Source organism: Salvelinus fontinalis, chromosome 38 (assembly GCF_029448725.1).
Source record: "Salvelinus fontinalis isolate EN_2023a chromosome 38, ASM2944872v1, whole genome shotgun sequence".
NCBI lineage: Eukaryota > Metazoa > Chordata > Actinopteri > Salmoniformes > Salmonidae > Salvelinus > Salvelinus fontinalis.
This window is the reverse complement of record NC_074702.1, coordinates 15,539,114-15,566,325: the sequence shown is the minus strand read 5'-3', so window position 1 is coordinate 15,566,325 and position 27,212 is coordinate 15,539,114. Positions and strand designations below refer to the sequence as shown.

General features: G+C 44.8%; 1 protein-coding gene across 1 annotated transcript in view; it reads left to right on the top strand.

The window, feature by feature from the left end:
- The window catches only part of LOC129837170 (t-SNARE domain-containing protein 1-like), a 170,301-nt gene that overhangs the window by 84,014 nt on the left and 59,075 nt on the right, over positions 1-27,212 (top strand). Inside the window, exons 9-10 of the mRNA XM_055903090.1 lie at positions 2,491-2,563; positions 12,308-12,390. Of these exons, the coding sequence (XP_055759065.1) occupies positions 2,491-2,563; positions 12,308-12,390 (156 nt within the window). The remainder of the gene's footprint in view (positions 1-2,490; positions 2,564-12,307; positions 12,391-27,212) is intronic.

Genomic DNA, 27,212 nt, shown 5'->3' with positions numbered 1-27,212 from the left:
AAGGCAGGCAGGGGGTCGATAATCCAGAGCAGTGGGGCAAAGATACAGGGCTGCAGGCAGGCTCAGGATCAGGTCAGGCAGAGGTTGGTAACCCAGAGTAGTGGGACAAAGATACAGGGCTGCAGGCAGGCTCAGGATCAGGTCAGGCAGAGGTTGGTAACCCAGAGTAGTGGGACAAAGGTATAGGACGGTGGGCAGAACAGTTCACAACTGGGAAAAACAAGAAAACAGGAACAAAAGCGAGACAGGAACAGAGGGTGAAAACCGCTGGTAGGCTTGACAAAACAAAATGAACAGGCAACAAACAAACAGAGAACACAGGTGATAAGTACACAGGCGATAATGGGGAAGATGGGTGACACCTGGAGGGGGGTGGGTACAAGCACAAGCACAGATGAAACAGATCTGGGCGGGACAACTACGAATAGTCTTGGGTAAGAGTAGGATTCCAGTTCCTAATACCTTAAGACCTTTTCCCAACATTTGTCTTTCAAAGGACTCTGGTTGTCTTTTGAGGTCATTGTTCTTTTGTCTGTTGATAATTAATTCAAAGCGTACAGGAAGTGCCGCAGAGCATATGGAGCATAGCCTGTCCCCATCCCAGCATGGGTCAACCCTCTCTGTGGGACATTATGTATGGTTGTTGGGGTGGGTGTGTGGGTAGACTGAGGACCTCCTGTTTAAAACCGAGTGAACCAGGCGCTGGGAGGCCAATGTGGAAGAGTGGCCATGAGCTTAATATAACCCTATAAAACATGGAAAAGGGCACACATCTGGCCCTAAGCCTGTCCACTACCACTCTACCCCCAGGGTGGCAGGGATCTGAACAAATAGGCAGGCTAGATGTAGATAGGCAGGCTAGAAATGTTTTAGCAATTACCTTTTTTTGTAAAACTTGCATTAAATTACCACTCCCTGTTGCACACAACCAGCTTCTATTCTCCCTGTCATAAGGGGATTCATGGCTGATTTAAGATTACATCGTCAACCCTGTTACGGTCAACCCTGTTACATTATTTGGCACTGAATTCCTTTTTTTAACCTCTTTTACCTTTTTTATGAAGTTGAAAATGTGCTCTTTATGACAGAATGTAAAAAATAGGTGAAATCAAAAAATAATTTGACCAAGTTACACTTCTTAAAAGGCACTGAATTGGTGGAACGACCACTCTGTCTCCAACAGCAATCAGCATCACCAAACCAACCCTAGTCTCAGTGGAGTAGTAATGTCTCTGGATGAGGTTTTGTTTGTTGTTTTTAAGTTTAGGTGAGGGCTGAGGCTAGTGAGGCTAGTCTCTCTCTCTCAATCTCTCTCTCTCTCTCTCTTCTACTCACACTCTCACTTATGACTTTGTCATAGCGTTCTGTCATTGGAATGAACTGAGTTCAGATTGCCAGCAACTGCTTTGCCAGGTAAAATAAATGTGTTGTTATTCTATTCCTGTGTGATGGAGAGGGTTGCCCAAAGACGAAAGCAGCAAGAAAGTCTTTAGCGTCACAAGGTTTTGCCAGAGGCCATTTTGGATCCAACCAGATGGTGTTTGCCAAGAGCCAGGATGGCTGCTGCCAGTTTCCACAGCAATATCAGACACCTGTGATGGATGGCCCAGTGGGTGAGGCTATACAAACGCAGCTGTGATTGCATGGTGCTATAATGGAGGAAAGGGGGACCTGTGAGAAGGAGATAGACAGAGGTTTTATACGCCTTCATATTGCTTTGAGCTGATACACAGTGAACAGATTCAGAAAACTGGCGATGAGGTAAAAAAGTGCAGGTCACCCAGTGTGGTAATTCTCCCTCTCTCTGCAGTGGCCAGACTGCACACTGAAACGAAAACAGAAGTGAACAACACTATCAATTACTGTGTTCATACATGTTTAAAAAGTTTTATATGAAAGACAAATTTACATTTAGTTTTTAATGGGCTTAGCGTGGTGGATTTTTAAAGGGGCAGTGCAGTCAAAAACTAGATTTAGCTGTCTTTTATAAATATTTCCACAATATGAGGTTGGAATAGTACTGTGAAATTGTGGAAATGAAGATAATTCCCTTTTAGTGTAAGAGCTGTTTGACAAGACAGCTTGAAATTTCAGCTCATTTTGCATTTGTGGAGTTTTGGCCTGCCTGGCATCATCACCAGGCGTTATAAGTTAATAGACTAATAAAATGCTAAATGCCTTTTTGCTAAGAAACTATTTTTTATTATTTTTGACCATTTTCATTGAAACAATGACAGTACTTATTAATTGTTAACCAGAAATGATTTGATATTCTGATTTTTTTTTAATGGCTGCATTGAACCGTTAACTTCTCAGAGAGTAGTTTCGATATATTTCTTGAAATTGTTTCATGCTTTGACTTACATATCCCTGTCTATTTTGGGGAATCCATCAGGAATATAGAAGAAGAAAGCCCGGGAATGCGGATGGCCCATGACCTCTGGAGTAGAATGCATTTATTTAACCCTTCGTTGTCTGTTTCCTTTTCAGAGGGACATGTTGGATGTCAGCCAAATCATGCGAGATCTGGCCAGTATGGTGCACGAGCAGGGAGATGCCATAGGTGAGACATCACGTGTGTGTGTGTGTGTGTGTGTGTGTGTGTGTGTGTGTGTGTGTGTGTGTGTGTGTGTGTGTGTGTGTGTGTGTGTGTGTGTGTGTGTGTGTGTGTGTGTGTGTGACGCATGTGTGTTTTTATGATTGCCTGAACTCCTGTGTGCAGTCATCCATGTCTGCATATTACTCTGTCTGTATTTTACTCTCTGTGTCTTTGTAATCCCTTTGATATTTTGAACAACTTTACAGCATCTCTTTCATCATGAGTTAGCAGACTTAATTAATCACCTCAGGACTCCCATCAATCAGACAAACTTTTGAACCTTAACACGTAATAAATGGTTGCTTGACAGGTGGGTTACAATAACAACAATGGTTAGAGGACAGGACAGCATGTCCCAGTCTTCTGTTATTGATAAACAAGTCCTGCAACCCAGCGGTGATCTAGACTTGGCAGAGAGAGGGAAAGTGTGGTTCAACGCACAGACAGAGAGATTCAACAGCACCACCATCACCCTGCAGAGAGATACAACAACACCACCATCACCCTGCAGAGAGATACAACAACACCATCACCCTGCAGAGAGATACAACACCACCACCATCACCCTGCAGAGAGATACAACAACACCACCATCACCCTGCAGAGAGATACAACACCACCACCATCACCCTGCAGAGAGATACAACAACACCACCATCACCCTGCAGAGAGATACTACAACAACACCATCACCCTGCAGAGAGATACAACACCACCATCACCCTGCAGAGAGATACAATAACACCACCATCACCCTGCAGAGAGATACAACAACACCACCATCACCCTGCAGAGAGATACAACAACACCACCATCACCCTGCAGAGAGATACAACAACACCACCATCACCCTGCAGAGAGATACAACACCACCACCATCACCCTGCAGAGAGATACAACACCACCACCATCACCCTGCAGAGAGATACAACAACACCACCATCACCCTGCAGAGAGATACAACAACACCACCATCACCCTGCAGAGAGATACAACACCACCACCATCACCCTGCAGAGAGATACAACAACACCACCATCACCCTGCAGAGAGATACAATAACACCACCATCACCCTGCAGAGAGATACAACACCACCACCATCACCCTGCAGAGAGATACAACAACACCACCATCACCCTACAGAGAGATACAACAACACCACCATCACCCTGCAGAGAGATACAACACCACCACCATCACCCTGCAGAGAGATACAACAACACCACCATCACCCTGCAGAGAGATACAACAACACCACCATCACCCTGCAGAGAGATACAACACCACCACCATCACCCTGCAGAGAGATACAACAACACCACCATCACCCTACAGAGAGATACAACAACACCACCATCACCCTGCAGAGAGATACTACAACACCACCATCACCCTGCAGAGAGATACAACAACACCACCATCACCCTGCAGAGAGATACTACAACACCACCATCACCCTGCAGAGAGATACAACAACACCACCATCACCCTGCAGAGAGATACAACAACACCACCATCAACCTGCAGAGAGATACAACACCACCATCACCCTGCAGAGAGATACAACACCACCACCACCCTGCAGAGAGATACAACAACACCACCATCACCCTGCAGAGAGATACAACAACACCACCACCCTGCAGAGAGATACAACACCACCACCATCACCCTGCAGAGAGATACAACAACACCACCATCACCCTGCAGAGAGATACAACACCACCATCACCCTGCAGAGAGATACAACAACACCACCATTACCCTGCAGAGAGATACAACACCACCATCACCCTGCAGAGAGATACAACAACACCATCACCCTGCAGAGAGATACAACACCACCATCACCCTGCAGAGAGATACAACAACAACATCACCCTGCAGAGAGATACAACACCACCACCATCACCCTGCAGAGAGATACAACAACACCACCATCACCCTGCAGAGAGATACAACAACACCACCATCACCCTGCAGAGAGATACTACAACACCACCATCACCCTGCAGAGAGATACAACAACACCACCATCACCCTGCAGAGAGATACAACACCACCATCACCCTGCAGAGAGATACAACACCACCATCACCCTGCAGAGAGATACAACACCACCATCACCCTGCAGAGAGATACAACAACATCACCATCACCCTGCAGAGAGATACAACAACACCACCATCACCCTGCAGAGAGATACAACACCACCATCACCCTGCAGAGAGATACTACAACAACACCATCACCCTGCAGAGAGATACAACAACACCACCATCACCCTGCAGAGAGACACAACACCACCATCACCCTGCAGAGAGATACAACAACACCATCACCCTGCAGAGAGATACAACAACACCACCATCACCCTGCAGAGAGATACAATAACACCACCATCACCCTGCAGAGAGATACAACAACACCACCATCACCCTACAGAGAGATACAACAACACCACCATCACCCTACAGAGAGATACAATAACACCACCATCACCCTGCAGAGAGATACAACAACACCACCATCACCCTGCAGAGAGATACAACAACACCATCACCCTACAGAGAGATACAACACCACCATCACCCTGCAGAGAGATACAACAACACCACCATCACCCTGCAGAGAGATACAACAACACCACCATCACCCTGCAGAGAGATACAACACCACCATCACCCTGCAGAGAGATACAATAACACCACCATCACCCTGCAGAGAGATACAACAACACCACCATCACCCTGCAGAGAGATACAACACCACCATCACCCTGCAGAGAGATACAACAACACCACCATCACCCTACAGAGAGATACAACAACACCATCACCCTGCAGAGAGATACAACAACACCACCATCACCCTGCAGAGAGATACAACACCACCATCACCCTGCAGAGAGATACAACAACACCACCATCACCCTACAGAGAGATACAACACCACCATCACCCTGCAGAGAGATACAACAACACCATCACCCTGCAGAGAGATACAACAACACCACCATCACCCTGCAGAGAGATACAACAACACCACCATCACCCTGCAGAGAGATACAACACCACCATCACCCTGCAGAGAGATACAACACCACCATCACCCTGCAGAGAGATACAACAACACCACCATCACCCTGCAGAGAGATACAACACCACCACCATCACCCTGCAGAGAGATACAACACCACCATCACCCTGCAGAGAGATACAACAACACCACCATCACCCTGCAGAGAGATACAACAACAACACCATCACCCTGTAGAGAGATACAACACCACCACCATCACCCTGCAGAGAGATACTACAACACCACCATCACCCTGCAGAGAGATACAACAACAACACCATCACCCTGTAGAGAGATACAACACCACCACCATCACCCTGCAGAGAGATACAACACCACCACCATCACCCTGCAGAGAGATACAACAACACCACCATCACCCTGCAGAGAGATACTACAACACCACCATCACCCTGCAGAGAGATACAACAACACCACCATCACCCTGCAGAGAGATACAACACCACCATCAACCTGCAGAGAGATACAACAACACCACCATCACCCTGCAGAGAGATACTACAACACCACCATCACCCTGCAGAGAGATACAAAAACACCACCATCACCCTGCAGAGAGATATTACAACACCACCATCACCCTGCAGAGAGATACAACACCACCATCACCCTGCAGAGAGATATTACAACACCACCATCACCCTACAGAGAGATACAACAACATCACCATCACCCTGCAGAGAGATACTACAACACCACCATCACCCTGCAGAGAGATACAACACCACCATCACCCTGCAGAGAGATACAACACCACCACCATCACCCTGCAGAGAGATACAACACCACCATCACCCTGAAGAGAGATACAACAACACCACCATCACCCTGCAGAGAGAAACAACAACACCATCACCCTGCAGAGAGATACAACACCACCATCACCCTGCAGAGAGATACAACACCACCATCACCCTGCAGAGAGATACAACAACACCATCACCCTGCAGAGAGATACAACACCACCATCACCCTGCAGAGAGATACAACACCACCACCATCACCCTGCAGAGAGATACAACAACACCACCATCACCCTGCAGAGAGATACAACACCACCACCATCACCCTGCAGAGAGATACAACAACACCACCATCACCCTGCAGAGAGATACAACACCACCATCACCCTGCAGAGAGATACAACAACACCATCACCCTGCAGAGAGATACTACAACACCACCACCATCACCCTGCAGAGAGATACAACAACACCACCATCACCCTACAGAGAGATACAACAACACCACCATCACCCTGCAGAGAGATACAACAACACCACCATCACCCTGCAGAGAGATACTACAACACCACCATCACCCTGCAGAGAGATACAACAACACCACCATCACCCTGCAGGAGATACGACAACACCGCCATCACCCTGCAGAGAGATACAACACCACCACCATCACCCTGCAGGAGATACAACAACACCACCATCACCCTGCAGAGAGATACAACAACACCACCATCACCCTGCAGAGAGATACTACAACACCACCATCACCCTACAGAGAGATACAACAACAACACCATCACCCTGCAGAGAGATACTACAACACCACCATCACCCTGCAGAGAGATACAACACCACCATCACCCTGCAGAGAGATACAACACCACCATCACCCTGCAGAGAGATACAACAACACCACCATCACCCTGCAGAGAGATACAACAACAACACCATCACCCTGCAGAGAGATACAACACCACCACCATCACCCTGCAGAGAGATACAACAACAACACCATCACCCTACAGAGAGATACAACAACACCACCATCACCCTGCAGAGAGATACAACACCACCACCATCACCCTGCAGAGAGATGAACTGGAGACAGGGGGGATGATATGGAACACTAGTCACTGAAAGAGAAAAACATGAGGAAGGAGAACAGGAGATTGAAGATGTACAGATACTGCAGCAGACTGGATGGAAGAGAGAGAAAGACGAACAAGGGAAGCATAAACGAAGCAGCATGACTGATCATACTTGTGCATATCAGTGTGTGTGCCAAACCAAATTCTGCTGTACATATGTCTCTGGTATGTGTGTGTACCTTTGTGTGTCCGAGGTTGAGATCTCATAAATGAAGGAAAAGGATTATTGTATTCTAATTGGTCCACTGTGTGGGAGAGTGGCCCTGAGTCTGGCTGTTTTAATCCATCTAGAGGACAATGACCTTCTCTTTGATCTATTTTGAAATGTTCTTACTTTTTAACTGCATTGTGGGGAAAGGGCTCGTAAGTCAGCATTTCACAGTAAAGTCTTCACTTGTTGTATTCAGAGCATGTGACAAATACAATTTGATTTGATTTGAATTATACTTTAGACTCATGCCAAGTTTCCAACTCTCACAGACTCAATGCTACAAGAGAGCAGGCAACAGGCAACGAGAGAGAAACAAAGAGGAACTGGAGAGCAATACACAATTTATCCCAGATTCTATCCATAATTAGGGTACTTAACATTTAGAGTGAATAATGTTCAGCCTTATGGAAGGCAATATTTAAACAAATGGCACTTTTGTTTCCTAGATAAGTTCTGGATGGAGCTGACTATGTGTGTTAGGACAGAAATAAGACTTGTTTGTTGTTTGGCCTTTAGAGAGAGGGTTTTTTGAGGTGAACACACAGGAGGGAATCTCTCCTTTCAAATTCAATGTCCCTCCTCATTTCTCTCACATGTAGAGCACAGGGAAAATAAGGGGAAATAAATAGTGGCGATTTCTAAGAAGTTAAATGTCAATTGTTGATGAAATTGAGTACACTAGTAAAATGCCATTAGAATCTCATTAAATGTATGTCTCTTCAATTTCTGTAGTCGTCCTTCATGTGAGGATATAGGGAGGATATATTTTAGTATGAATATGAGGGTACACATCATGGATACAGTGAGACTGTAGATACATTGAGACTGTGGCTACATTGAGACTGTGGATACATTGAGACTGTGGCTACATTGAGACTGTGGATACATTGAGACTATAGATACATTGAGACTGTGGCTACATTGAGACTGTGGTTACATTGAGACTGTGGCCACATTGAGACTGTAGATACATTGAGACTGTGGATACATTGAGACTGTGGATACATTGAGACTGTGGATACATTGAGACTGTGGCCACATTGAGACTGTAGATACATTGAGTGTTGTAGAGGGAAGTGGAACATTGGTGTGGTGGGAAAGTGCTAAAGTGTGTAAGGATGAACATGATGGCTTGAGGTGGTAACTGTGAGAGGGTGTTCAGCTCACCAGTGTACAGAGTCAAGGTGCTCTGTCCAAGTACCTGAGAGCTGTACTACTCTACTGCTGTAGTCTTTTCCACATCCATTATGGACCACAGACATAATGTTTCTCTCTCCCATCCAACCTTGAAATAGAATCAGGTAAATTGCCTTTTTTGCTTTTCTGTAGCTGCGGTGCACATGGTGAGCTTTTTATTTTTATGTGTATAATAAAAGCTTGGTCTGAATAAGCTGATGAGGCTATTGTAACGGTCCTGACCTGTTTTATGTTGTTTTTGTATGTGTTTATGGTCAGGGCGTGTGTTTTGGGTGGGCAGTCTATGTTTTCTGTTTCTATGTTGGTTTTGGTTGCCTGGTATGGCTCTTAATTAGAGGCAGGTGTTTTGCGTTCTCCTCTAATTAAGAGTCATATTTAGGTAGGGTGTTCTCACTGTTTGTTTGTGGGTGATTGTCTTCCGTATCTGTGTTATGTTTGCACCATACGGGACTGTTTGGATGTTCGTTTCGTTTTGATGTAGTCTGTTCCTGTCCGTGAGTTTTACGTTAGTTATGTAAGTTCATGTTCAGGTTTTTCGTCTACGTCGTTTTCTTGTTTTGTAATTTTGAAAGTGTTTTGTTTTCGTGTTGCCATCATCGTGTCAATAAAAAGATGGCTTATTTCCCGAATGCTGCATTTTGGTCTACTGATCCTTCTCTCCTCTCCTCGTCCGAGGATGAGGAGAACGACAGCCCTTACAGCTATAGGGGGGCAAGGGGGCTGAGGCATGTGGAGGTGTCCAGAGGAGCAGCGGGGGAGCGGTAGAGGGGTAAATTGAGAAATCAACAAACCCAGGAAGTTTGGATTAGTGCTTTTTGGAGGGTGTGGAGTTGAAAGTAGCTTCTCTGTGACAAAGCCTCTGCTTCCATGTGGTGACACATTCGACAAAGCCACAGGTCACGCTGTGCCAGAACTGATGCAACCAACAGCAACGAAAAAGACAGAGATAGAGAGACAAAGAGAGAGACAAAGAGAGAGACAGAGAGACAGAGAGAGAGACAAATAGAGAGACAGAGAGACAGAGAGATGATACAGAGAGACAGAGAGACAGAGAGACAGAGAGACAAAGAGATTGAGAGAGACAGAGACAGAGACAGAGAGAGAGAGACAGAGAGAGCGACAGAGAGAGAGACAGAGAGAGCGACAGAGAGAGAGACAGAGAGAGAGACAGACAGAGAGCGAGACAGACAGAGAGCCAGACAGAGAGAGAGACAGAGAGAGACAGAGAGACAGACAGAGACAGACAGAGAGACACAGACAGAGAGAGACAAAGAGACAGACAGAGAGCGAGACAGACAGAGAGAGAGACAGACAGAGAGAGAGAGACAGACAGAGAGAGAGACAGACAGAGAGAGAGAGACAGACAGAGAGAGAGACAGACAGAGAGAGTGAGAGAGAGAGAGAGAGAGAGAGAGAGGGACAGACAGAGGTGAATTTGTGTCCTGCATGCTTGAGGTTCGGCCAACCAAACATTTGTTTTTAGTAGGGGAAATAATTGGATTTAGGTTTGAATTAGTTCTCACTGGCTACAGTAACTATAGTTGGTGTGGTGTAATTAATAATTGGTTGACACCGTCATGAAATGTATGACAGAGTATGACTTTTGAAAGCTCCGTTCTCAGATTATTCTCAATTATTCTCTTCCAATGAGGAAGTAATTAAACATAGATATTCGATTAGAATGTTGTGCACCATCAAAACTCAATATACTACATCTTCGATCAAGCGTGACGCTATTTACAGTGTTGTGACAGAGAATGTGTGTGCATCCTTTTCCAGTTTATTAATGATCTTGTGCAAGTGATTATGTAAATAAGGAGAGAAATCCAACTGAGTTGGTCTATCCATAAACACAGTTGTGCGTTATTCTAAGATTTTGAAGCTTCACGACCATGGAGAGTGCACTCAAGGAAGTTGATAGTGACATCATACGAGCAGCTCAATCGGAGCGATGAGATATTATGACGGCTTATCAAATAGAACATCTTCTTTCTCTCTCTCTTTCCCTCCACTTCCACCTTCCTCCCTCTGTCACTGTATGTTTACAACAGCAGGTGATGCACTTTCTGAGTAAGATCAAACCTTTCAAGGCTACCAATGTGTGTGCAAAGGAACAGTGTGTACCCAATTCACCCATTCAAAGTATGAATGTGTCATACAAGCACAAGCACAATCACACAGACAACAGCACGCATGCACGCACAGCTCAGTCGGCGCAGGCCAAAGACACAAGGACCAGCGAACAGAGAGACATGAAATGAGCAGAAGAAACCCCACTTTGAGCCTCTAGGAAATTAAATAGAAGTGTAACTGTACATGTTAAAGAGGATGTGGAATATTTTTTCACCTTGCTCACATAACGGCACCACAACACAAATACTGTATGCTATGGTGTAGGGGTGTGAACGTTTAAACGAAATTGGGATCCTTAACGTTAAGAAATATCCGGGAGGCCCATGGGACCGGGAGGCCCATGGGGTGTCGAAAAATTGGCCCAGCGTCGTCCGGGTTAGGGAGGGGTTAACCGGCAGGGATATCATTGTCTCATCGTGCACTAGCGACTCCTGTGGCAGACCTGGCGCAGTGCACGCTGACCAGGTCGCCAGGTGTACGGTATTTCCTCCGACACATTGGTGCGGCTGGCTTCCAGGTTGAATGTGCGTTGGGTTGAGTTTCGGAGGGCGCATGGCTCTCGACCTTCGCATCTCCCGAGTCCGTACGGGAGTTGCAGCGATGAGACAAGACTGTAACTACTACCAATTGGATACTACGAAATTAGGGAGAAAAAATGGGATTTTTTTTTTTTCTTTTTTACTTTTTTTTTCTTTTTAAGATGCACGTGTTCTCAGAAGTACGACAACTAATCAGTCTCCTCCATTCCAAAAATACTGAACCTTAGAAGTCGATTCTTTTCGGAATCTAATCTTGATTAGAAGCCGTAGAGCTTCTTGACACACTGCTCATTTAACCCGGAAGCCAGCCGCACCAATGTGTCGGAGGAAACACCGTACACCGTACAACTGGCAACCGAAGTCAGCGTGCACGCGCCCGGTCCGCCACAAGGAGTCATCCCGGCCAGCCAAACCCTCCCCTAACCCGGTCGATGCAGGGCCAATTGTACACCGCCTCATTGGTCTCCCGGTCGAAGCCATAGAAGCTATAGAATGAAAGAGTACCCAGTGTGCTTCAACCTGGTAAGAAAAGGTCATAAACTGGGGGACATGTTGTACTGTGTTGCTATAAAATATATCTATGTTGCTATAAAGTATAATCATTATATTTACCATGCTTTTATGTCTCTTCAGATAGCATTGAGGACCACATTCAGACCACCACATCCAACGTGGAGTCAGCCAATCAGGAGCTAGCAAAGGCCAGCCATCACCAGGTGCAGTAGTGTCCTCGTTTCATTGTCCAGGTTCAGTGATGTGTGTGTGCGAGTGTGTGTGTCTGTGTGTGTGTGTGTGTGTGTGTGTATGTACTTGCAGGCGGGTGTGCGGGCAGGCGTTTATGTCAACTAAATGCAGTTCCTGTATATTGTCATGTCTGTGTATTGCTGGTACTGACATTACATTTTAATGGAGATTTTCAGGTGTCATGCTGATACACATCTATTTACAGGATCAGTAGGACAAACATGATATCAAATAAGAGGGTTTGCTATTTCATTACTACGTTATTGCGTTCATTACGATGCTGTGGAAATAACAATAAAGATCACATTTTCATGTCATATTTTATTAGCTTTTGCCGTTAGCTAAATTAATTGGACTGATTGAAATAGTAAAACGGTAGCCTAGAGTCTTATAGGAAAATCAAACAGATATACCAACACTGAACTCCAATTCCATAAACAACTGTTGCTTCCACCAAGATAATGATTATGAGGTTTCAATTTCATTGTACAACTTTATTGACTAAGAAGAAATATGTTAGTAATGTGCATCAGATGGTAGACTGCAATGAAGTATTACTTGGCTAGGATTTGTTTCTGATTTCTTTTGAGTGACTCTCAATTCCATTTGGTAGCACATTCACAAAATGCCCAAGGTATTTTTTTTTCATTTTCCTTGTGTATATTGACTAGCAATTTTATGTCATACTTTTCCCCCTTGTCATCCTTGCTAGGATTATATCACAGTAGGGCTAAGAAGTCAGTGTTGGTAGCATAGGCCTGTAGTGTTTAGCCCTCTGGCTATCTTAAATAATATATTGACAAAAGTGTTTTTGGGTTAATTAAAATGTCACCTTTTCTGTTACTAGTAGTAGATAGCTTCTATCCAACACAGTGAGGTTTTATGACTCTGATACTCTGTCTGCAAACACACACGTCATTTAGCGACTTACAGTTCATTCATCTTAAGATAGCTAGGTAGGGCAACCCCATATATCAGTCACAGTAAATACATTTTTCCTCAATAAAGTAGCTATCAGCAAAGCCAGTGCTAGTAGGGGGGTACATGGGAGAACTTGAACACCAGGTGGGCTGCTGTGTTCTGGATAAGTTGCAGGGGTTTGATGGCACAAATGGGGAACCCAGTCAACAGCAAGTTGCAATAGTCCAGATGGGAGATGACAAGTGCCTGGATTAGGACCTACGCCACTGCCTGTGTCACGTAGGGTCGTACTCTACGGATATAGTATAACTGAGCCCTGAGGGGCACCAGTAGTTAGAGCACATTGTGCAGACACAGATCCTCTCCACATCACATGGTAGGAGCGGCCTGCCAGGTAGCATGCATTCCAAGAGTGTGCAAAGCCTGAAATTCCCAGCCCTGAGAGGGTGGAGAGGAGGATATGATGGTTCGTCATCTCGAAGGCAGCGGATAGATCTAGGAGGATGAGAACAGAGGAGAGAGAGTCAGCTTTGGCTGTGCGGAGAGCCTCTATGACACAGAGAGCAGTGTGAGTGACCCGTCTTGAAGCCTGACTGGTTAGTGTCAAGAAAAAAGTTTTGAGAGAACTAGCAAGAGAGTTGGTCAGAGACAGCACGGTGAAGTGTTTTGGAAAGAAAGTAAATAAGGGATACCGCGGACTGTAGTTTTTGACGTCAGAGGGATCAAGTGTTTGTTTCCAGAGAAGGGGAGCGACTCTGGCCGTATTGAAGTCAAAGGTGACACAGCCAGTGGTCAGGAATGAGTTTGAGGGAAGTGAGGAATGGGAGAAGGTCTCCAGAGAGTGTCTGGAGAAGGGAGGAGGGAATGGGGTTGAGCAGGCAGGATATAATCTGGAGAAAGAGGTCAAGGTTTAGGGTAGTTCTGTGTGAGTGTCACAAGTGGACTAAATAGACTGAGTGAATGAGGAGCGGATGTTGTCAACCTTCTTTTCAAAGTGGTTGACAAAGTCGTTCGCAGAGAGGGAGGGGGGAGGGGGGGGTGGAGGATAAAGGTGGGAGGAGAAGGTTGAAAATCATTTCCTAGAGGTAGAGGCAGAAGCTTGAAATTGAGAGTGATAGAAAGTGGCTTTAGCAGCGGATACAGAGGAAGAGAATGTATAGAGGAGGGATTGAAAGGATAATAAGTCCTCCGGAAGTTTAGTTTTCCTCCTTTTTTGATCAGATGCCCGCAGCCCTGTTCTGTAAGCTCGCAGTGAGTCATTCAGCCACAGAGCAGAAGGGGAGGGCCGAGCTGGCAGGGAGGAAAGGAGACAGTGGGAGTCATAGGATGTGGAAAGCGAGGAGAGTAGGGTCATAGAGGCAGAATGAGGAGACAGGAGGGAGAGAGAGAGTAGTAGAGCAGATTTCCCCAACTGGCGGCCTGCAGGCCAAATCAGACCCGACAGCAATATTATTTGACCCAACAAATTAATTATTAATATTATTTTAATTTAAAAAACAATATAACAAAAAGAAAATTAATTAGAGGTAAACAGGCCTGGTGCTGAAAATATTATCATTCATTTCAACAATAATCTTAATTTGACTTTACAAATAACAAGAGGGCTTAATTGGAGTCTATTTCTTCCAAGCCTAGGTGTAACGGTCGTCTTTCGGTGAGTGAGTAGACCAAGGCGCAGCAGGTGATGAATACATAATGTTTTATTGACAAGACGGAAAACACGAAACGAAATACACTTGAAATGATAAACAAAATAACAAAACGAACTAGACAGACCTAAACTATGAACTTACATGAAACGAGGAACACATGAACAGGAACGACCGAACGAACGAGACGAGACAGTACCGTGTGGTGCAAAATACACAGACACAGCGACAATCACCCACAAACAAACAGTGAGAACAACCTACCTTAATATGACTCTCAATTAGAGGAAAACGCAAAACACCTGCCTCTAATTAAGAGCCATACCAGGCAACCCAAAACCAACATAGAAACAGAAAACATGGACTGCCCACCCAAAACTCACGCCCTGACCATCACACACATACAAAACAACAGAAAACAGGTCAGGAACGTGACAGAACCCCCCCCCCCTCAAGGTGCGAACGCCGGGCGCACCAGCACAAAGTCCAGGGGAGGGTCTGGGTGGGCATCTGACCACGGTGGTGGCTCAGGCTCCGGACGCTGTCCCCACACCACCATAGTCACTCCCCCCTTCCGTATCCCCCTCCCAATGACCACCCTCCAACTAAAACCACCTAAATGAAGGGGCAGCACCGGGATAAGGACCAGCACCGGGATAAGGGGCAGCACCGGGATAAGGGGCGGCAGGTCCGGGCTGAGGGACTCTGGCAGGTCCGGGCTGAGGGACTCTGGCAGGTCCGGGCTGAGGGACTCTGGCAGGTCCGGGCTGAGGGACTCTGGCAGGTCCGGGCTGAGGGACTCTGGCAGGTCCGGGCTGAGGGACTCTGGCAGGTCCGGGCTGAGGGACTCTGGCAGGTCCGGGCTGAGGGACTCTGGCAGGTCCGGGCTGAGGGACTCTGGCAGGTCCGGGCTGTAGGGCAGCTCATGACTGTAGGGCAGCTCATGACTGGAGGGCAGCTCATGACTGGAGGGCAGCTCATGACTGGAGGGCAGCTCATGACTGGAGGGCAGCTCCTGACTGGCTGGCGGCTCTGGCAGCTCCTGACTGGCTGGCGGCTCTGGCAGCTCCTGACTGGCTGGCGGCTCTGGCAGCTCCTGATTGGCTGGCGGCTCTGGCAGCTCCTGACTGGCTGGCGGCTCTGGCGGCTCCTGACTGACGGACGGCTCTAGCGGCACCTGACTGACGGACGGCTCTAATGGCTCGGGACAGACGGCCGGCTCTAATGGCTCGTGGCAGACGGATGGCTCAGAAGGCGCTGGGCAGACGGATGGCTCAGAAGGCGCTGGGCAGACGGATGGCTCAGAAGGCGCTGGGCAGACGGATGGCTCAGAAGGCGCTGGGCAGACGGATGGCTCAGAAGGCGCTGGGCAGACGGATGGCTCAGAAGGCGCTGGGCAGACGGATGGCTCAGACGGCGCTGGGCAGACGGATGGCTCAGACGGCGCTGGGCAGACGGATGGCTCAGACGGCGCTGGGCAGACGGATGGCTCAGACGGCGCTGGGCAGACGGATGGCTCAGACGGCGCTGGGCAGACAGGCAGTGCAGAAGGCGTTGGGCAGACGGCCGACTCTGCCCTGCTGAAGCGCACAGTAGGCCTGGTGCGTGGTGCCGGAACTGGAGGTACCGGGATGGCGGCACGCACTTCAAGGCTAGTGCGGGGAGCAGGGACAGGGCACACTGACCTCTCGAAGCGCACTATAGGCCTGGTGCGTGGTACCGGAACTGGAGGTACCGGGCTGAGGGCACGCACCTCAGGGCGAGTGCGGGGAGAAGGAACAGTGCGTACAGGGCTCTGGAGACGCACAGATGGCTTAGTGCATGGTGCCGGAACTGGAGGCACTGGGCTGGAGACACGCACCATATGGAGAGTGCGTGGAGGAGGAACAGGGCTCTTAAAACGCACTGGAAGCCTGGTGCGTGGTGTAGGCACTGGTGGTACTGGGCTGGGGCGAGGAGGTAGCGCGGGAAATACCGGACCGTGTAGGCGTACTGTCTCCCTTGAGCACTGAGCCTGCCCAACCTTACCTGGTTGCATGCTCCCCGTAGCCCGTCCAGTGCGGGGAGGTGGAATAACCCGCACTGGGCTGTGTTGGCGACCCGGGGACACCATGCGTAAGGCTGGTGCCATGTAAGCCGGCCCAAGGAGACGTACTGGTGGCCAGATATGTAGGGCCGGCTTCATGACATTTGGCTCAATGCCCAATCTAGCCCTACCAGTGCGGGGAGGTGGAATAACCCGCACTGGGCTATGCACCCGTACAGGAGACACCGTGCGCTCTACTGCGTAACATGGTGTCTGCCCGTACTCCCGCTCTCCACGGTTAGCCTGGGAAGTGGGCGCAGGTCTCCTACCTGCCCTCGGCCCACTACCTCTTAGCCCCCCAAGTAATTTTTGGGTAGTACTTGCGGGCTTCCAGCCTTGCTTCCGTGCTGCCTCCTCATAACGTCGCCTCTCCGCTTTAGATGCCTCCAGCTCCGCCTTGGAACGGCGACACTCCTCTGGCTCTGCCCAGGGTCCTTTACCGTCCAGGATCTCTTCCCATGTCCAATCCTCCTTTTCCCACTGCTGCTGTCGTTGCTGTCCGTTAACCCGCTGCTTGATCTGGGTTTGGTGGGTGATTCTGTAACGGTCGTCTTTCGGTGAGTGAGTAGACCAAGGCGCAGCGGGTGATGAATACATAATGTTTTATTGACAAGACGGAAAACACGAAACGAAATACACTTGAAATGATAAACAAAATAACAAAACGAACTAGACAGACCTAAACTATGAACTTACATGAAACGAGGAACACATGAACAGGAACGACCGAACGAACGAGACGAGACAGTACCATGTGGTGCAAAATACACAGACACAGCGACAATCACCCACAAACAAACAGTGAGAACAACCTACCTTAATATGACTCTCAATTAGAGGAAAACGCAAAACACCTGCCTCTAATTAAGAGCCATACCAGGCAACCCAAAACCAACATAGAAACAGAAAACATAGACTGCCCACCCAAAACTCACGCCCTGACCATCACACACATACAAAACAACAGAAAAAAGGTCAGGAACGTGACACTAGGCCTATATAAAATAACTTAACTGGCTGAGGTAGGCTATGAGGCTTAACAGCATCTTTCAAAATAAAAAAAAGATATGTCCTAATATAAGTGGGATGTTTTTATTAGGCCTATTTACAATTGCAAGTGGCCAAAACTGTAGCATCCTAAATAAAACAATAATTTAAAGAAAAAAAGACAATGTCTGTGTAACGCCCTGACCTTAGAGAGCCTTTTTATTTCTCTATTTGGTTAGGTCAGGGTGTGATTAGGGTGGGCATTCTAGTTTCCTTATTTCTATGTTGGGGTGGTTGATTCCCAATCAGGGGCAGCTGTCTATCGTTGTCCCTGATTGGGGATCATATATAATTTTTCATTTTCCATTTGGGTTTTGTGGGGTCTTGTTTTCTGTTTAGTGTCTGTACCTGACAGAACTGTTCGCTTTCGCGTTGTTATTTTGTTTGAGTGTTTTTTGATAAATAAAGTCATGAACACTTTCCACGCTGCGCTTTGGTCCACTCCTTTCGACGAGCTTTACAGTCTGTATCTGAATTTCTGTATCGGTATAGCGTGTTCCTGTAACAACAGACCAAACACAAAATACTGTCAGCCTGAGACCTAATTATCCCTGGATAAGTACTTACAATAATGTTAGTATTTACTCATTAAAGTCATGTAGGCCACTAAGTGACTTACTCAATGGGAAAAGTTGCATTTCCCCTCGGACACGATCTTGTGGATGTCGTGTGAGATGGATGTGATTTTGATTCGCAGGCAGTCCTCGATTGATTTATGTGAAAGCCGATTCCAGTTGTGAATCTATACTGCGTTCATAGAGGAAAATTAAGACTCACAGGTGTACATTGATCCAAACATTGTTGGCACATAAAATGCATGTTTCTTTATTGTGCTTTATTCCTCTGAGCATGCCACACAAAACGCACACAAGGACTCTGCACTCCTGAGTGCATCCCTGAGATGGCTCGATGTCTGGAATTCAATCAGCTCAGTTTGAATTGGGGACTCATCCAGCAAGGGTATCGTTTTCTTAGCAAGGGAGGAGAATACTCCACCTGGGCGGACAGTGAGAGGATCATGTACAAACGCAATGATATCCTTGGGCATGCTGTAGTCTTCAAATCTTGTGGAGAAGTTGTCTGGTCCCTCTGCCTGTCGTTCTTCAGTGTGCTGAAGTGCATTAGCCTTCCAGATGACAAGTTGAAATCAAACAACTCAAGCTTCCTAGTAAATGCCTCAAGTTTTTCCACCATATCCATGACTGTTTTCCCTCTTCCTTGTAACTGCAGATGTAACCTGTATAAGTGACAGAATTCATTATGTTATTGTCACTGAGTTTATTATGCACTAATCAGATGTGTTAAACATTTTGTTTAATTTGTAGGGTTAGCCAATTAATTGTGCTAGCATAATATACTAACTATGTTCTGGCCCGCCATCTATTAGCTCAGAAAAAATTGGGCCTGAGGCCATACCTAGATGACGAACCCTGGAGTAGAGGGAGACAGAGAGCAAAGACTACATGACCTTCTGGGTAGGGTTGGAAGAAAGGGAGACAGAAAAGGAAACAAAGTAGTGATTAGAGACCTGGAGGAGGGTTGCGGTAGGCGAACAGCATCTAGCAAAGTTTAGGTCAAGCGCATTGCCTGCCTGTGAGTGGGAGGGGAGGGGAGGTCAAAAGAGGAAAGGAGTGGAAAGAAAGAGGTTGAAAGAAATGAATCGAAGGCAGACGTCGGGAGCTTGAAGTCTCCCAGTGGACTGAGTGGTGAGCCAACGTCAGGAAATTAACTTATCAAGATGTTAAGCTCATTGAGGAGCTCTCTAAGAGCACCTGGTGGGCAATAGAGGACAACAATGTTAACCTTGAGATGACAAGTGACAGTGACAACATGGAATTCAAATTAGGAGATGGACAGGTGAGTGAGGGAGAGAATAGAAAATCTCCACCTAGAAGAATTGAGTAGCCCCTGTGCCACCCGCGAAATGACATACCCAAATCTAACTGCATGTAGCTCAGGCATTGAAGCAGGGATACACATATTCTTGATACCATTTGAAAGGAAACACTTAGAATTTTGTGGAAATGTGAAATAAATGTAGGAGTATATAACACATTAGATCTGGTAAAAGAGAAAAATACAAAGAAAAATATAAAAAAGATTTGTTTTTTACCATTATCTTTGAAGTGCAAGAGAAAGGCCATAATGTATTATTCCAGCCCAGGTGCCATTTAGAGTTTGGCCACTAGATGGCAGCAGTATATGTGCAAAGTTTTAGTCTGATCCAATGAACTATTGCATTTCTGATCAAAATGTTGTATCAAGTTCATAACTGAGCACTCTCCTCAAACAATAGCATGGTATTCTTTCACTGTAATAGCTACTGTAAATTGGACGGGGCAGTTAGATTAACAAGAATTTAACCTGTCTAGCCCCGGGGTGCCGCTAGCGGCACATCCCCCCCACCCCCACTGAAAAGGCAGAGCCGCGAAATTCAAAAAAAATATATTTTTTTAAATATTTAACTTTCACACATTAAAGTCCAATTCAGCTAATGAAAGTCACAGATCTTGTGAATCCAGCCAACATGTCCGATTTTTAAAATGTTTTACAGGGAAGACACAATATGTAAAGATGTAAATCTATTAGCTAAACACATTAGCATAATCCACCATTTTTTCTTTGTCCACCAACACCAGTAGCTATCACCAATTCGGCTAAACTAAGATATTGATAGCCACCAACCAAGAAAAAACCACCTCAGATGACAGTCTGATAACATATTTATGGTATAGGATAGGTTTTGTTAGAAAAATGTGCATATTTCAGGTAGATGTCATAGTTTACAATTGCACCCACCGTCACAAATGGACTAGAATAATTACAATGAGCAACGTGTTTACCTAACTACTAATCATCAAACATTTCGTAAAAATACACAGCATACACTAATCGAAAGACACAGATCCTGTGAATACAGACAATATTTCAGATTTTCTAAGTGTCTTACAGCGAAAACACAATAAATCGTTATATTAGCATAGCACATGTGCAAACATTACCCCAGCATTGATTCTAGCCAAAGAGAGCGAAAACGTAAACATCGCCAAAATATATTATTTTTTTCACTAACCTTCTCAGAAGTCTTCAGATGACACTCCTGTAACATCACATTACAACATACATATACAGTTTGATCGCAAATGTGCATATTTAGCCACCAAAATCATGGTTAGACAATGAGAAAAGTAGCCCAGCTGGTCAGAAAATATCCTGCGCCATATTAGACAGTGATCTAGTCGTGTACATAAATACTCATAAACGTGACTAAAAAATATAGGGTGGACAGCGATTGATAGACAATTTAATTCTTAATACAATCGCGGAATTACATTTTTTAAATTATCCTTACTTTTCAATACAGTTTGCGCCAAGCGAAGCTAAGTCAAAAAAAATGGCGTCCTAAGCCACTAACATTTTTCGACAGAAACACGATTTATCATAATAAATTGTTCCTACTTTGAGCTGTTCTTCCATCAGAATCTTGGTCAAAGAATCCTTTCTTGGGTCTAATCGTCTTTTGGTCGAAAGCTGTCCTCTTGCCATGCAGAAATGCACATTGCGTTCGGCATGAACTGGAACGGTGCCCAGAGATTCACAGTGGCTCAGAAATAAATGTCCCAAAATCGCACTAAACGGATATAAATTGCCATAAAACGCTTTAAATTAACTACCTTATGATGTTTTTAACTCCTATAACGAGTAAAAATATGACCGGAGAAATATAACTGGCTACACTAATGCTTGGAAAAACAGTAGGTCGGTATCCTCCGCGTGCATGACGCACAAAGAAAAGAGTTCCTACCTACAGGATTTTTTCATTTATAGTGGCTGTGATTGGGCAATCGATACCATTCAAAGCGTCATCACGTAAAGGCATCCAGGGGAAGACGTAAGCAGTGTCCGTATACTCATAGGAATAACAGTGGCCTTAAAACTGACTCCAGAACAGGGGCCAAAATGTGTGAAATCTGACTCCATGTCAGGGAAATTGCTGTAGAATGAGTTCTGTTCCACTTAGAGACAAAATTTCAACGCCTATAGAAACTATAGACTGTTTTCTATCCAATAATAATAATAATATGCATATTGTACGATCAAGAATTTTGTAGGAAGCCGTTTCAAAAATTACACGATTTCCATAAATAGTGACAACAGCACCCCCTAGCCTTAACAGGTTTTAAGCTTTCTGACATTATCAGGTATGTCTATGTCCTGGGAAATGTTCTTGTTACTTACAACCTCATGCTAATCACCTTAACGTACGTTAGCTCAACCGTCCAGTGGGGGACCCACCGATCCTGAATTAAAGTAGATGGCCCTAGCTATCAAAAAGACAGCAACATATTAAGACAAAAAGTCTAATTATCCTCCTGGAGATAGCAGGAGTCCTCTATCTACAGATTGAAGCACATACAGTACACAAACATTCATACAGGCACACAAGCATAAACACCCACACATTTGAGCTGATGTACTGTATCATACTTTTTCAGTTTATTGTACTTTATTTTATATCTATGGTTTGAATATCACTGTCCTACTTAGTGATTTGTTGTCAACAGCAGCCGACCCTCTTCCTATATCCTTATCTCTCTAATGGCTTTTCTTTGACATTTTCCTCTCTCTCATATCTACAACCGTACACACACATAGATTTCCAAAATGCGATGTCAGGGATTTATCCGCTTGTTTCAGAAAGGTGCTTTTATACATTTATTTTATTGGATGGATCTAACAACACCTGAATAACTTACACAGTTACTCTCCCTGAATAACTTACACAGTTACTCTTCCTGCTTAACTTACACAGTTACTCTCCCTGAATAACTTACACAGTTAATTTCCTGAATAACTTACACAGTTACTCTTCCTGCATAACTTACACAGTTACTCTTCCTGCTTAACTTACACAGTTACTCTCCCTGAATAACTTACACAGTTAATTTCCTGAATAACTTACACAGTTACTCTTCCTGCATAACTTACACAGTTACTCTTCCTGCATAACTTACACAGTTACTCTTCCTGCATAACTTACACAGTTACTCTTCCTGCATAACTTACACATTTACTCTTCCTGCATAACTTACACAGTTACTCTTCCTGCATAACTTACACATTTACTCTTCCTGCATAACTTACACAGTTACTCTTCCTGAATAACTTACACAGTTACTCTTCCTGCATAACTTACACAGTTACTCATCCTGCATAACTTACACAGTTACTCGTCCTGCATAACTTACACAGTTACTCGTCCTGCATAACTTACACAGTTACTCTTTCTGCATAACTTACACAGTTACTCTTCCTGAATAACTTACACAGTTAATCTTCCTGCATAACTTACACAGTTACTCTTCCTGCATGACTTACACAGTTACTCTTCCTGCATAACTTACACAGTTACTCTTCCTGCATAACTTACACAGTTACTCTTCCTGCATAACTTACACAGTTACTCTTCCTGAATAACTTACACAGTTACTATCCCTGAATAACTTACACAGTTACTCTTCCTGAATAACTTACACAGTTACTCGTCCTGAATAACTTACACAGTTACTCTTCCTGCATAACTTACACAGTTACTCTTCCTGCATAACTTACACATTTACTCTTCCTGCATAACTTACACAGTTACTATCCCTGAATAACTTACACAGTTACTCTTCCTGAATAACTTACACAGTTACTCTTCCTGCTTAACTTACACAGTTACTCTTCCTGCATAACTTACACAGTTACTCTTCCTGCATAACTTACACAATTACTCTTCCTGAATAACTTACACAGTTACTCTTTCTGAATAACTTACACAGTTACTCTTCCTGAATAACTTACACAGTTACTCTTCCTGAATAACTTACACAATTACTCTTCCTGAATAACTTACAGTTACTCTTCCCTCATAACTTACACAGTTACTCTTCCCGCATAACTTACACAGTTACTCTTCCCGAATAACTTACACAGTTACTCTTCCCGAATAACTTACACAGTTACTCTTCCTGCATAACTTACACAGTTACTCTTCCCGCATAACTTACACAGTTACTCTTCCCGAATAACTTACACAGTTACTCTTCCCGCATAACTTACACAGTTACTCTTCCCGCATAACTTACACAGTTACTCTTCCCGCATAACTTACACAGTTACTCTTCCCGAATAACTTACACAGTTACTCTTCCCGCATAACTTACACAGTTACTCTTCCCGCATAACTTACACAGTTACTCTTCCCGAATAACTTACACAGTTACTCTTCCCGCATAACTTACACAGTTACTCTTCCCGCATAACTTACACAGTTACTCTTTCTGCATAACTTGCACAGTTACTTCTCCTGAATAACTTACACAGTTACTCTTATATGGGTAGTTTATCTAAAGTCTTACAGAATATTGCACATGTACACCATAAGAAATACTCTGCTGTTGAAAAAAGTTATATATTACTGTAATATATCCCAAAAGCCAATTCACAGATCTACGCTGTGTCACGTCCTGACCATAGAGAGTCCTTATTTTCTATGGTGGAGTAGGTCAGGGCGTGACTGGGGGGTTAGTCTAGTTTATATTTTCTATGTCGGGTTCTAGTTTTGTATTCTATGTTGGTGTTTGGTATGATTCCCAATTAGAGGCATCTGGCTATCGTTGTCTCTAATTGGGGATCATATTTAAGTAGCATTTTTTCCACCTGTGGTTGATGGGATATTGTTTTGAGTTAGTGCACGTAGCACCTCTGTAGTCACGGTTCGTTGTTAGTGTATTGTTTTGTTTTGCTAAGTTTCACTTTCTAATAAATTATGTGGAACTAAACATCCACTGCGCCTTGGTCCGATAATTATTCCAGCGAACGTGACACGCTGTCATTTTGATTTTTCTGCTGGATTACTAAAGTTTATAGACACCATATTACTTTCCCCCCAAAGTTTTGTGAGATTTGCTCTCCTTCCTACAGCCTTATTTTTTCTATTTCATGCTGTTTCTATGCTGCTCTACAAGTGAACGAGTGAGTGAGCAAATGAGCGAGTGCACACAGCTTTCCCATTAATTGTCATTTCATTATCTCAAGGAGAGCTGAGCTGTGACCAAGCTCACGCAGAGCAATTTAGCTCTCTGCCAATCCATATGGCTGTTTCTAGTCTAGAGGAAGAGAGAGGGGAGAAGAAGAGAGAGACACTGTGCAGTGGGAGATATAAAAAGTGGTAGGGAGGAAAAGAGATTGAAGGAGAGAAACAAGAGAGAAAGAGAGAGACTGTTGAGGAGGGAGGAGAGATACAGAGAATGGGAGAGCGAATGAGAGCGAGAAGATGAGTAAGAGAGAGAAGGGGAGCAAGAGTGAGACTGTTGAGTAGAATGGAAGGATACAGAGAGCGAAAAAGAGAGAGTGAGAGAAATAGAGAGACACACACACAGAGACATACAAATGGCAGAAAGGCAAGGGCACAGTTCCATGAACTCAGTCAAACAACTCTTTAATGCTGGTGCACATGCACCGTTGAACATCAGCACCAATGGTCAATTAATAGGGGATGACATTTTCGTCCGTGCCCCACCATGTCAGACGGCTTTACACTGAAAATAAATTGAATCTATAATCCATTAGCCTCAGGCAGATTACTCCTCTCACATGAAGATTCCTCAAGTTACAACACTGATGTTGTGTCTCAGCCCCATCCATGTCCAACAGCCCAAGATGAACTGTGATTGTTCATTACTATGTAACGATACCATTATATTATCCATTCCCCATGTTGCTAGTGAAACATAGCTGTTTTATTATGTATTGAATAATGGTTTAATATAGACTTCATTTAAGACACACTTCGGTTAGTGTTACATTTCATTTCAAATGTCTGTTGGCCATTAGATTACGTTGATTATGGGGAATGTGTTTGTAATGATTTACAAATTAGCAAACTCAATATGCATAATGATTCATTGAAAGGCAATAACTCACTTGATGGTGGTTACCATAATTACATCATAGGACGTCACAGTTTCTGTTTGAAACCCGTCAGCCGCCTTTGTGGAAAATGTATCTCCTCTTGTGATCAATATGACATATTTCCGCTATCATGCTAATTCAGATGGTTTGTTTTTGGAGCTCCTGGTGTTATCATTTTGCTGGAGACAGGGAGGGAAGGAAGGAAGGAGGAAGGGAAGGGAAGGTGGGGGAGAGCGAGAGAGAGAGAAATGCAGACTATATTATGCCTGACAGATAGAAGACAGAGAAACACTGAAAACGGGCAGGGGCACAGTAGGGTTGAGCGGTATCCAGATGTTCATATTGTCACACCATCATTCTCTCACCCCGGGATTTACGGCATTACCGGTTTAGTACACAAGGGTGCACCAAAAGCCCATTGGGTGTCACCAGAATGCTAACAAAATTAGCACAAGTAATAGTGAATTTTCATGGAAGCTGCTAGTTTAAATATGCTAAGTAGTGCAAACGATAATAAATGAATTGCAACGACAGGCAATCCAGATCATAAAGTTATACATATATAGGTAGGAGCTACTGAATGTCATATTTGGGGAGTTTGGACCTTTACAAGCGAAAATGAACGAGAGACATTGTGCAAATGAACAAAGCTTTGACGCATGCAGTACTGTCTCTCCAGTGTGGAGTCTGAAGTGGCTAGGACAATGGGCCTGCCTGCTCTGCTTGGAGAAGAAGGGGTAGGAGCAGACTGATGGGCCAAGAACAGAGAGTAGAAAAAACACAAGGAAATCAAGATAGAAGTGGCAGCTTTACAAATAACTCATCCAAAGGGCTTTGACTTCTCAAACATGTTAGAAACCTAACATTATGTGATGCCCCATCAACTTATGAATTCAGCCACGTACTTAGTAAGTTAAAACCTGTCTAGGATCAGCGTGGCGCTAGCGGCACCCCCCCCCCCCCCCCACTGAAAAACCAGTGCCGCGAAATTCAAAAAAAATATTTTTTTAAAATATTTAACTTTCACACATTAAAGTCCAATACAGCTAATGAAAGACACAGATCTTATGAATCCAGTCAACATTTCCGATTTTTAAAATGTTTTACAGGGAAGACACAATATGTAAAGATG